We start from the raw sequence: 12,902 nt of genomic DNA, 5'->3' as shown, positions 1-12,902 counted from the left end.
GGAATGAAGGTATGTATGGCTCTTCATATCAGTGCTGTACTGTTATCACTGAACAATCTTTAGGATAAAGAAATTTCTTGAAAAAACATATTGTTTTCTTCAAGTATTTGTTGCCTGTCTTCTTCACTGCTCTAATTTCCATTGGTCTTCACATGTTCCAGCACTCCAAAGTCCAAGGCTGTATGTAGGGATATATGTGCAGCTCCTATTTAATGCACATTGGGTCAGGAATTGATGGTCTGCACCCAGGTAAACTGGTGTTGGGGCACCAGTTCTGGGATAAGAAAAGGCCACAATGCATTCGGAAAGCTTTGCTTTTGATTGTCAAATGTCTCCATTTTCTTTGTGAAATCAGCATTATAGAATAATTTAAGCTGGAAGGGACCTCTGGAGGTCCACCCTGGAGGTCCTCTGCTTCAGCCATCCAACCACCCGCTTACAGCAGTACCAGTCTCGATGCTCAGGGCCTTTTCCAGTGCTCTCTGGGCAACTTGTTCCAGAGCCCTAACACTCTTGCTGTGATTTTTTCTTTTTCTTCTATCTCACTGGGGTTTCCCTTCCTGTACCTTGTGACTGTAACATCTCATCCTTTTGCTGCACATACTGGGAAAATACAGCTTTGGTCCCTCTATAATTGTTGAAGACAGTACTTGTTCTCTGCTCAGACCTCTTTCCAGGCTAAACAAACCCAGTGTTTTTATATATCATGTACTCTAGCCCAACCATCTTGGTCTCCCTCCACTGAATTTGCTGCAGTTTGTTGATGCATCTCCTGTACTGGGGAGCTCCAAACTGGACACAGAACTCCAGATGTGTCTACACAGAACTCCAGATGTGTCCAACCAATGCTAAAATTCTCCATGAAATAGCTTCAGCATGACCCTGTGGGTGTGTACAGGCAGTTCACATGGCACTTCATCCTGCTGCTTTGTTCCCTGTGCCCCTGGATAATTCGCTCAACCAATAATAGCTATTTTCCCCTTTCTGGTATGTTTTTCCTTCCCTTCTCACCTCAGACTTCGGTTTGTCAGGGTAGACAAGCCAAGAGCATTTTGATTTCTTTTCAGGTCATCTCCTTCCCTGATAGCCTTTCTCTGCAGCTGTTCCAGGTGAAATTCCCCTTTCTTGAATATGGGACACCGTATTTCCAGTGAGCTCTCATGAGTATATGGCAGTATCAAGGCAGTAATACATCCCAACCTCTATGGGAAATATCTGGGATGCAATAACATCATGTTTGCTTTTCCCCTGATCATATCACATGGTGGCTCAGAGTAGCTCAGAAGACATCTAATACACTCAAGTTGCTCTCATCCTCTGTTCATATAAGCTTTTAGCTAATAACAGTTATTCATATTAATTCCCTAGTGAATGTCTTTGAACATGGCACTATTAAATTACATTCCATTTTTATTACTGTCATCTAGTTCTTTCTACCTGATTTCCTGATCGTCCTCTGTATTGACCATGCCACCTAGTGAATATCATCATAAAATTTTTAGCCCAGTGCTAGTATTTGTGCCAAGATAATTGATGAAAAAAAAAACCCAACACATTAATCCAAAAATCAATCCATGATCAACTCCGCAAGAATACTTCTTCCAGCCTATTTCTGTCAGTGTTAGCATTTTTTTCATAAAATCCACTGTCTACTTTCAAATGCTTCTATTATTGCCCTCTGGTTCAGTTTAACCCCATAGAATCCTATATCAAATTAACTATGGAACTCGGATATCGTAGGTCTCCACAGTTTCCTTTATGTAGCAAATCCATATTTCTTTCAAAGAATGACAAAAGATATCAGAAGGAAATCAGAGTAGTGTGACGGGGGCCTACAAGGAAGCTGGGAGGGGACTTTTTGCAAGGGCCTGTAGTGACAGGACAAGGGGTAACGGGTTTACATTGAAAGTGGGGAGGTTTAGATCATATATCAGGAAGAAGTTCTTCCCAGAGAGGGTGGTGAAGCACTGGAACAGGTTGCCCAGAGAAGCTGGGGATGCCCCATCCCTGGAAGTGTTCAAGGCCAGGCTGGATGAGGCTTTGAGCAACCTGGTCTAGTGGAAGATGTCCCTGCCCATGGCAGGGGGGCTGGAACTAGATGATCTATAAGGTCCCTTCCAACCCAAACCATTCTGTGACTCTATGATTCTATGAAACTATTCTGTGATTCTACAATTCTATGATCATCTTTTCATCAATATCCAAAGCAAGGAAATCAGGTAGTTCTTAGAGCACACTGAAATTGTCTTGCATTTCGATGTGATCCACTATTAGATCCACAACTAGCAGCCTTGTCCTCATTTCCTTTATGAGGTCCTTTTTCTGTTTATGTCCTCTGTCATGCTAACCCAGCTTGAATTTTGGCAACACTTTGTTCGCTCACTTTTAGAAAGCAGGGTAGCAAAATGTGTAAGAGAGAAAATAGTTATACATTTTCCTCTGCAGGTATTCACAGCATCATAATTTTTTTTCTTTTTTCCCTGCTTAGCCTTGATCGCTCTTCTGAGAGAAGGAGAGAGCCTGGAGGATCTCATGAAGTTGTCTCCAGAGGAACTGCTGCTGAGGTGGGCCAACTATCACCTGGAGAATGCAGGATGCAACAAAGTCAACAACTTCAGCTCAGACATCAAGGTATGAGAAACACTGACCAACGAGAGCAAAACAGCAGCTCTGCACCCAAATCCCTGTCCTCCAAACAGGGATTGTGCACTGAAGCAAACCAAGCAGCCAGGACTGCTCTGCTGAATACATGGAGCTGGGTTCATAAAACCATTTTAGTGCCGTTTACCTTTCCCCTCAGTAGTATTCCTCCTCCTCCTCCTGACCTTCCAGTCATTACTTCCAGTCCCAGCACGCCAAATGCCTGGGAAAAGAATGGCTGTTGGCCCTGGACAGGGCGTACAGACTCTACTGCTGTATTTTCAGTTCCCTGCCTCTATTGCTGTCCTCCTTCCTAAATGTCCTTAAATGCCTCTTGACGTGGCTTTGGTTTGAAAAAGGCTGGACCTTACCCAGACACGTACCTAGGTGTTCCTTTAGTACAGCACCTGGGTTATGTGCTCCTCTGTCCCAACCTGTGCTATAACCCTGCATGAACTTAGCTGAATGTTTTATGTCAGTGGGAATATTTAAAATAATATAGCTAGATGGGGAGGCACTTGCAAGCATGAGTCTCTAGCCCATGCAGCACATTTCATTTACTTGAGACTCCATGTGCTTCTGGGTGCAGATTTCAGCAGAGCTTTCTCTGTAGGACATTGATTCTCCCTACACAGATGTATTTGAACCTCAGTGGTACACACTGATGAGTTGCAGACACTAAAACTACATGCCCAGACAGCATCCCAGGGCCGTAGAGGGTATATCAGGGAAAGTGTCTGGGCTGGCTTCCAGGCAAGCCAGGGGCTGGCCAGCACCCCAGCTTCACCAGCCACTACCCGACCTGCCCAGTCCCAGCATACCATGGGAAAAGCTCCACTCCAGAGGTGCCTGGTTGTAGGCTTCACCAGGGACTGAAGCGTGAGAAGTGATTTATCAGAGAAGTTGTGGATGCCCCATCCCTGGCTGTCTTCAAGGCCAGGCTGGATGAGGCTTTGAGCAACCTGGTCTAGTGGAAGGTGTCCCTGCCCATGGCAGGGGGGTTGGAACTAGATGGTCTTTAAGGTCCCTTCCAACCCAAACCGTTCTGTGATTCTATGATTTAACTGACATACAGGAAAAAAACACCAGGGAAGGCAACAGGATTGTTTGAGTCACATATGACATTACAATTTTTATTGTAACAGATTTTTGTTCCACTGGGTGGAGGGGAGTGGAGAATATCCATGGAAAGGGAATGGAATGGATTTTTTTCCATTTTTACATAGGCTGGTGGAGAGGACTATAATGCAACTGATTAAATCCCATCTGCAGCTGAAAGATAAATCTCACTTACCTTATCTACAGCTGGAAAAGAAGGCACATGTCTGCCTCTCAGAGGCCAAGACTTCAGTCGTTACTGCCATTCTCTAATTAAGTGTGTCTCCCCAACTCACTTCCCTTATAAATAACCACTTTATAGATACAGTGGTTAGTAATGCATAAGATTTAAAGTAATTTGGGCAATCTGCTTTATATTTTAAAGACTATTAGTTGGGTTAGTTAACTAACCCTAACATGTCTAGGGACATGTTAAGTCCCTAGATACTAACATGCGTCCAGCTGTGGAGCCCTCAATATCAGAAGGATATTGACCACTTGGAGCGAGTCCAGAGGAGGCCACGAAGATGCTCAGAGGGCTGGAGCACCTCTCCTGTGATGAAAGGCTGCGAGAACTGGGCTTGTTCAGCCTGGAGAAGAGGAGGCTCCGAGGAGACCTCATTGCAGCTTTCCAGTATCTGAAGGGGGCCTACAAAGAGTACTGGGAGAGGACTTTTTACAAGGGCCTGTAGTGACAGGACAAGGGGTAATGGGTATAAATTGAAATCAGGGAGGGTTAGATTAGATGTCAGGAAGAAAGTCTTCACAGAGAGGGTGGTGAGGCACTGGCACAGGTTGCCCAGAGAAGCTGTGGATGCCCCATCCCTGGAAGTGTTCAAGGCCAGGCTGGATGAGGCTTTGAGCAACCTGGTCTAGTGGAAGGGGTCCCTGCCCATGGCAGGGGGGGTGGAACTAGATGATCTTTAAAGGGCCCTTCCAACCCTAACCATTCTATGATTCTATGATTCTATGATTTTCAGTCCTTTTAATTATTTCTGAAGTGAGATTAATATTTTCCACACACGGAAGCAACATTACATTTCACAAAATACTGAAGTCACAACATGCTAAATCCTTGTCTTGTTTCTGCCCTTTTGCCTGAAAAAGTCTGATACTGTTACCGGTTTTAACTTTTGTCCTTGAAAACTATGCTTTCTCTTCCATAACTGTTCCAGAATTGCTTTGAAATCTGCTTTAAACATCTGCTTTTTCCTTCTGCATTTTCTTTTATTAAATGCTCAGCAGCCTGACTTCTACAGCATTATAAAGGTATGTACTTTCTCATCTCTAACTTAATGTTCCGGTTAAGTTGGTTCTAACATCACTTTGTTGTTGGTCTCCTTTTAGTAAGTGCAACACACAGCATTTTCTCTCGTGTGTTGAGCATTCTGCAGCATATATATATTGGCTTAGGGAGAAAATAGATCTGGCAAATACAGCATAAAGTAGGAATTGCTAAGTGCTTCCAGCTTAATTAATTTAATTATGTAGCCCAGTGATTGATGCAATAAAAATGAAGCATGCAGGCACATTGTTCAGGGGAGCACTGGCATGCAAAACCCGAGCTTTAGATGTAATTTTTCTTCCCTTTAATTTCTCTGTCTGTCACAGGACTCAAGAGCTTATTACCATTTGCTGAACCAAGTTGCCCCCAAGGGAGATGAAGAAGGCATTCCGGCTATTACTATTGACATGTCAGGATTAAGGGTAAGATGAGATAAGTGTAGAGTAAATGCCGATATTTTCTGCCTGTTAACTTGCACTGCTGGCCAACACAGAGTTGCACCGGCATGCAAGAACAAGCAAACTCTTCTTAGCATTGCAACATGATCTTGTATTTCAGAAATCAAAGCTTTCAAAGAACTAGACGATGGGGTTTAGCTTTTGTTAGGCATGGTCGCTGAAACTTGAGCAAGCATTGAACTGCGTTGATAAACTACTAACATGTAACTAGTATATTTAAATACATTTATTCTGAAATTTCATCAAGAAATCCCCTTTTATGTGGAATATTACTGTAAAAGCAGTATGGAGAGATGGCTGATTGTAGGTAAAGCCCATTTGAAAACACAGACCTGCCGCTTGTAAAAGTGGGAAAGGAAATAGCTATAAATCTGACAAGGACCTGCTTTAACAGCCCCACACCTAGCTCCTCCGCATGCGGGAACTCCGAGTGGGTCTTGCCTGCAGTGCCAGGCGGTGGGGTGAGGCTGATGGTCCTGTTTTCTGCCGGCCCAGGAGAAGGACGATGTCCAGCGAGCAGAGTGCATGCTGCAGCAGGCGGAGCGGCTGGGATGCCGGCAGTTCGTTACGGCCACCGACGTCGTCCGGGGGAACCCAAAGCTAAACTTGGCCTTCATCGCCAACTTGTTCAACAAATACCCTGCCCTGCATAAGCCAGAGAACCAGGACATCGACTGGAGCTCTATTGAAGGTAAGGAAAATGCAAATAAAGGATGTTTCTGGACGCCTGTGGCACAGTATCCTGAGATCTGGGTCGATGATATGTTAACCTAACCTCCTTCAGACACACACTCACTACACGGTTAGCACAGGCAGCCTTGAGAAAGGGAGGCTGCTCTTTCCGTACATGTAGCTTATGGTATTTTGTGGGTCTGTTCTGTGGACAGCACATGTTAAGAGATAAAAATGTGGGTTGTCTGAACCAGTTTGGACTATTAAGCATACTTGGTAGGTGAAATTAGAGTTGATATGGCATTCCCTTTTTATATAGGGAATATATAAATTTATATATAAATATTATATTTATATTCCCTAAATTAAATATAATTTAAAAATCAGATCTTGCATAAACTTGCAACTTGCTTGCTCTGGGTTGGTGTTAGGACTACTGTTGTATGGATCACTTGCTTCAGGTCCTTCTTTCTCAGCCTCATAGTGAAGCTGTTCATCCTAGGACACAGAAGCTTCTTGAATTCTTGAAAACATTTCAAGGCCAATCTGCTTAAATACTATAATATATAGGGCATGAAAAAATATTGCATGCTGTACCGTGCTCTCTTATTTCACATGTCAACCGGTGTCGTTTCCTGTTTATGGTTCAGTGAGCTGTAAATTCTGAGTTATGGTTTCATCACAAGACACTTATTTTACTGGAGTGTTGTGTTTTGCAGGCCTGTTGATTGATGTATCTGTTGTTTTAGGTGAGACAAGGGAAGAGAGGACGTTCAGGAACTGGATGAACTCCCTGGGTGTTAATCCACGTGTAAATCACTTATATAGGTAGGAGGACATACTACACTTCCTTCAGATGATAAATACAGCCAGCATATTGTTTACAAAAACATAAAAACTTTTGGACCCTATAATAATATGTGCTGCCTTTTTTTTTTTTTTTTAAATAACTAAGTTCAGTTCTACTAAGAGTATAGTCAGGTTCCTTTCCTCTGTTGGACAATGATATATCTTTTTTATTGTTTTCAGTGACCTGTCAGATGCCTTGGTTATCTTCCAGCTCTATGAAAAGATCAAAGTGCCAGTAGATTGGAACAGAGTGAACAAACCACCATATCCTAAACTGGGTGGCAACATGAAGAAGGTACAGAAAGCTGGAACAGCTCCCGTAGTGATGTCTAATCCTCAAAGGATGTCTGTATCATTTCAAACAGCCATATGGGCACTCGTCTTGCTCTTAAGTCCGGAGTACAGCACATCAAATGATTTTTTGTCTAGTCAGTGAATAATTTTTCACCCTGAAAAAGAAACATACATTTTTCTCACTGGCTCTGTTGACAGGTGAACAATATTTGTAAAAGTAAAAAGACTTGACACCTTTTGTGTCAATATTTGAAAACTGTATTTGCAGACCACTTTTGCTACTGTCTTAGTCACCAATTATAATGCATCTTCACCATGAGTCATGTGGCACGAGCTTAATTGCAGCTGTCTGGATCACTGCCCTCTACGTCAAATGAAGACAGTGATGATAAGCATTCTTGACCACACACCTCAAGAACTGATCACAGAGTTGCTGCTAAACACAAAGCTTTCTCCCAGATATCTGGATGAGTAATTCCATCCAGTTAGGCCAGGGTGATTAACTGACCTAAAATATTGACTGGGACACTAATCTATTGTCTCAGTGCTATGCCATGATGCTGGAGGTACCCATGAGCCATGTTTTCAAAGGTAATCTGTTTTTCAGGCCCTGATGATGGATTATAACATTTTCTTCTACGTTAACTGTTTACCGTGGTATTTTTCAGATGGAACTGGCTGCTGGCAGTCAAACAGCTCCTTTATCACAGAGCCCCAAAGCTCCTGTTTGCCCAGCAGGATATGGTCTAAGCAATCCAAAGAAGTTAAAGTAGCAGTGTTTTGTCTTCTTGTTCTTTCTCTATTTTTGAACCACACTAATTGACCCTGTCATTAACAGCTTGAAAACTGCAACTATGCAGTGGAACTGGGAAAGAATCAAGCCAAATTTTCCCTTGTTGGCATCGCTGGGCAAGATCTGAATGAAGGAAACCGTACGCTCACGCTGGCCTTAATCTGGCAATTGATGAGGAGGTATTGCAGTCAGACACAAACTTCAGAGTGTTTTGGTACACTAAGTTTGAGTTGTAATATTTCCCTGATGCCATCACTTGCTAGGCTCTACAGGCTACAGCTTTCTCACTCCTCTGTTTGCACTTACATGCCAAGACATAGTAACCTTTTGCTCACTCCCAGTTAGGGATGCAATCAGGAAGCACATTATCTTGTGGGCATTACAGTCAGCTCATGCAGAAGATTATTATTTTCACTATCTGTATAGCATGAATAAATGTTCAGTGCATGGAAGGAAGAAAAAGTTGAAAGGTCTCTGTGTCAGGGAATGGGGAGAATGTACTGGAAACAAGGAATTGATGCAGAAGTTCTGTAATCTGCTACCTGAAGTGGATGCAACTCAGTAGCTCTCCCCACTTTAATGTAATTCTGTGCCTGTGTGTGTGTATTTAAGAGCTCCGTAATTGGGTATAAAGAGACCCAGTGGTTAAGAACCGAATACAAACTAAGTTCAGTCTACAAAGCAAGTTATAGGTTTATCATGCAGGTAATTAATCGAGGAATGTGGTGATTACTTGCCATCAATTTGGGATGTCTTTCCAAGGTGTATGGTGACATATCAGCAAAATACCCCAGGCTTGTGTTAATGCAAAAGGTCGGTCTTAGATAAGCATAAAAATTCCCTTTTGGCCTTAAAGACAGTAATTATTTTTGTAAGCACCATGAGAATGAGTCATTTACACCAAGAGAGGGACCTCTTAGGAATTTTGAGTGTCAAAAACTTTTGACACTCCCAAAACAATGATTAGGGAATTGGGGATGAATTAGACCTATTAGATTAATTACCATGTTATAATATAATCCACATACACTGTGAGTGTGTGGGAAGCAGAGGACTATCAGGTCTAAGAGGACTTTTGGGATGATCCCAGTCAAGCTGCACACATAGAGGATGGTTCTGAGGTTACGGTATACTTGGAGAAAATTCACGTATCCTGGCTTCTCTCTTAAGGTACACCCTGAATATCCTTGAAGACATTGGTGGTGGAGAGAAGGTCAATGATGAAATCATTGTCAGCTGGGTCAACGAAACACTGACTGCAGCTGGGAAGGATTCAACCATCTCCAGTTTCAAGGTACCATTTTTTGTTAGTAGTCTTTCCTTAGGAATCTGTTACTCAGTGTGTTTGTGTGTATGTCCTATACGTTAACTATATATAGACTCATATATGCATATACATACCCACACTACATTATATCATTAACTTCATAGTTTGATTATTTTTCATTCCCTTTTAAAGGCATGTTCAGATATACAGGTTTTATTCAAGGGGCTTTATTATGAAAAGGTAAAGGAAACATGTTATGAACGTTAAGAGGAAACTCTTTGAATGCCAGTTTGACATGGGAAATCAAAGTAGGAAGCCAGGAATGATGACTGGAATTAAGCAAGAACTGCTGTGCTGATGATTATTAAACAACAGCAATTACAAATGGCAGTATTAAAAAGAACAATAGTGACATGTTTATAATCTAGTAGTACCATTCAGGGGTACCTTGCCCTGTTTTGCAAGGTACCATATAAACACAGAGACAGGCCAATTCCAGAGGGCTTCCAATTTTGCTAACGCATCAGCGACACTTCCCAAGTTGGGGAACACTCAGTGGGTGTAAATCATCAGTTTGCACCAGGCGAGGACAGATCCATCAGACCTTGTGTAATGAGCTCGGGAGTCACACAGCTGGTCTCCCCTTCACACCTCCCATAAGAAGATGTGTGTCAGTGTCATCTCCCTACAGGAAGCAAATTCACTAGCACAGCACCCCATCTTTTGCTTTAGTGATTGGAGTAAAGAAAATCCTTGAAAGGTTTCTTAGTCTGCCTTAGATGAAAAATGATGCTAAGCAGCCTTGTGTGAAGATCTAAATGGTATCTGACCGAGCTCTTCATTGCTCTTGAGCCTAGATTCTGGTTTTGTGCGAGATCTGTCATCCTGTTCTTGCAACTAATTGTATTTTTCATCTATGCAGGATAGCAAAATCAGCACCAGCATGCCTGTCCTGGATCTCATTGATGCCATTCAGCCGGGATCAATCAAATATGACCTCTTGAAAACAGAGGACCTGAATGATGAGGAGAAACTAAATAATGCTAAGTATGTTCATGCCAGGTGACACTTAACACAAGTTACTCGCTCAGGCTTGCCTGACTCTGCCTTTGAAAACTGCTCTGCTATCATTCTCGTCTGGCACAACCACAACTGAGAAATACCTCCAGAGTTAGGAGCGTGAAGGCAGTAGGAGTTAGGCAGTAAAAAAGACTATCAATGGAAATGATGTGTGTAATGTCATAATTTCTGCTTTATAATTCCCTTGAAGGGATCAAAATCACTTGGCTTCACAAGCTCCTATTTTCTCTTATTAAACTGAAAATTCCTTCAGAGATCAGGGAACAATGCCAACAATAGTGAGCCATGGAAACCCGTGATTAGAGGTCATGATACCTCTTTAGTCACATACAGGTGGAACAAGGGCATATTTAAGAGAGAAGAGGGAGGACAGGCTTCATGCCTGAAAAACTGGTTTTATGGATGTGGATATTGATTTTTTCCCCTGAGTACAAACCATTTCTCAGCAGACAGCCAATCCTGGGGGCACCTCTCTTTCCTTTCAGAGTTACTCAGATCATCATCTGGTCTGATCACCTGTTTAGCCATTCTTGGCTATGTGGCAACTGCAAAAGAGAGAAAGGATGGCTGTAAGGCAATCAGAGCTGCCATAAGCTTTTTATAAAGACTTTTCCCACCATTCTTTCTCCCTTACATTTCCTACCATCTGTTCTTTTTCTTTCCTTGTAGTCCTACGTGTGCTTCTCTCCATTCTTATTAGCTTCAACACTGCTGATGTATTCCTCCTTTCCCCTCTCCTTCTCCCCCTTCCCTGCCTCCTCCCCCAGACAGCCCCTGCAACATATTTCTCTGCATTTTAGAGAGAATTTCACAAATGTAGGTGCCTTGCAGAGGGAAGAACCTGGTATTTTCTAGGGGTTTTTTTCATTAAAAAATAGAGGAGACATAGCCACTGGAGAACAGTCAGTAGCTGTGCAACAGTGCACTCTGAGCAGGGAGGTGAGATGGTCAGCTTGAAAATTCTGACTATGATTCAAGCAGAAGAGAAGTCCCTGGAGGTTGACTTCCAGCAGCAATGATCTCCATCCACATCAGACTTCTGCTTTCCATACATATGAATTTGTTTATATGAAAAGGCTGAGTCGCAGAGATTGAGGGGGAGCAAGACCAGAATCGTTGGTTGTCAGAATAATCTTTGAGGGAATGGGAGACTAAATGTTTCATACCAGGGTTTGTCCTGCAGTCTCCCATGCTGCAGGTAATGAGTGCTGTAACCCTCAGGGAATACTCTTTCACTAGGAATGTAGTTATCTATGAACCTGTCTCATACATTTTTCCTATAGAAAAGTTTAATTTTGATGAAAAAAAAAAGAAACTTCCCAACCCACTCTGATATTGATGTAAAAAACTTCTTAACATTGGGAAAATTAATACCGCACTAATTTATTTCTTTGTTGTTTGTTAGTTTGATTGATTGTTTTTTCACCCCTGCCATGCAGATATGCTATCTCGATGGCGAGAAAAATTGGAGCAAGAGTATATGCCCTTCCAGAAGACCTGGTTGAAGTAAAACCCAAAATGGTTATGACAGTGTTTGCTTGCCTTATGGGAAAAGGCATGAAGAAAGTTTAAAGCACAAAAGACTTGTACTGATGCCTGGTATCCACCCTTTTGATTCCCTCAATCTGGAAGCTCTTCTCCGTATCAAGGAAATATACAGGGTGCTCATGCTTTTAAGGCAAGAATGTTATACATGGTTTGAGATCATACAGAAGTTGTGTATCCACATGTATCCAGGAAATGTTTTGTTTTGAACAGTAATATGTGCTTGATTTCTTTGACTTGTTTTCCACCTTACTAGATATAAAATTTCATATTCCTGAATAAGTTTTCAATAGCAAGGCTTATACATATCCTGTCATTAATGGATACCAGGGTTTTCTGTTAGAGGTCACCTGGAGATCTTTGTCTCAGGAGGTACAGACAGCTTTTAGGATTATGAAATGTTATATACTGCTTCTGCCTGAAAATGTCTTCGTGCTTTTGGTAGCATTTCTGCCATACTCCCTTTCTGTTTACACCTGGGATAACAAAAGGGGTTTCCCCAAGCCAATGCAAGTATCAGTGACTATATTTTTGGAATAGTAGGATCCTCTTAGGAAATTCACTGAGAGAAGTGAAAAAGAGAAGTGTTTGGGGCCTGTGATGTGTTGCTGGTATGTGAACTGAGCAGTACCTTTCCCTGTAAGTCATGCCTCTGTTGTCAGTGGCATTACTCACAGAGTACATTACTATTCACTCAAAAAAACATACCGTAACCTGGTCCTCTAAGAACACCCAAACTCTGGAATCTTTGCAAGAAATGCTCTTCAAAGAATAATTCATTTTTATGTCATAATATATTTAAAACATAAGCAAATTTTAAAGCAGGACAGAAATGAAAACCCTGTTAAAGAAACTAAGTGGATATACTCAGGGGGGTTGGAACTAGATGATCTTTAAGGTCCCTTCCAGCCCAAACCATCC

The 12,902-nt window shown here is 42.1% G+C and overlaps 1 protein-coding gene across 1 annotated transcript in view; it reads left to right on the top strand.

Annotated features, from left to right (window-relative positions):
- The window catches only part of LOC104514439 (plastin-2), a gene marked incomplete at its 5' end in the record, with an annotated part of 12,561 nt that extends 163 nt beyond the window's left edge, over positions 1 to 12,398 (top strand). Inside the window, 11 exons of the mRNA XM_010158118.1 lie at positions 1 to 9; positions 2,489 to 2,631; positions 4,981 to 5,007; positions 5,350 to 5,445; positions 5,977 to 6,172; positions 6,903 to 6,981; positions 7,183 to 7,297; positions 8,135 to 8,268; positions 9,260 to 9,383; positions 10,279 to 10,403; positions 11,876 to 12,398. The exon at positions 1 to 9 is cut by the window's left edge and continues 163 nt beyond it. Coding sequence (XP_010156420.1) covers positions 1 to 9; positions 2,489 to 2,631; positions 4,981 to 5,007; positions 5,350 to 5,445; positions 5,977 to 6,172; positions 6,903 to 6,981; positions 7,183 to 7,297; positions 8,135 to 8,268; positions 9,260 to 9,383; positions 10,279 to 10,403; positions 11,876 to 12,008 — 1,181 coding nt within the window. The remainder of the gene's footprint in view (positions 10 to 2,488; positions 2,632 to 4,980; positions 5,008 to 5,349; positions 5,446 to 5,976; positions 6,173 to 6,902; positions 6,982 to 7,182; positions 7,298 to 8,134; positions 8,269 to 9,259; positions 9,384 to 10,278; positions 10,404 to 11,875) is intronic.
- Positions 12,399 to 12,902: the final 504 nt, after the last annotated feature.

Source organism: Eurypyga helias, unplaced genomic scaffold (assembly GCF_000690775.1).
Source record: "Eurypyga helias isolate BGI_N326 unplaced genomic scaffold, ASM69077v1 scaffold25648, whole genome shotgun sequence".
Taxonomy (NCBI): Eukaryota; Metazoa; Chordata; class Aves; order Eurypygiformes; family Eurypygidae; genus Eurypyga; species Eurypyga helias.
This window is presented reverse-complemented; position numbering and strand designations above follow the sequence as displayed.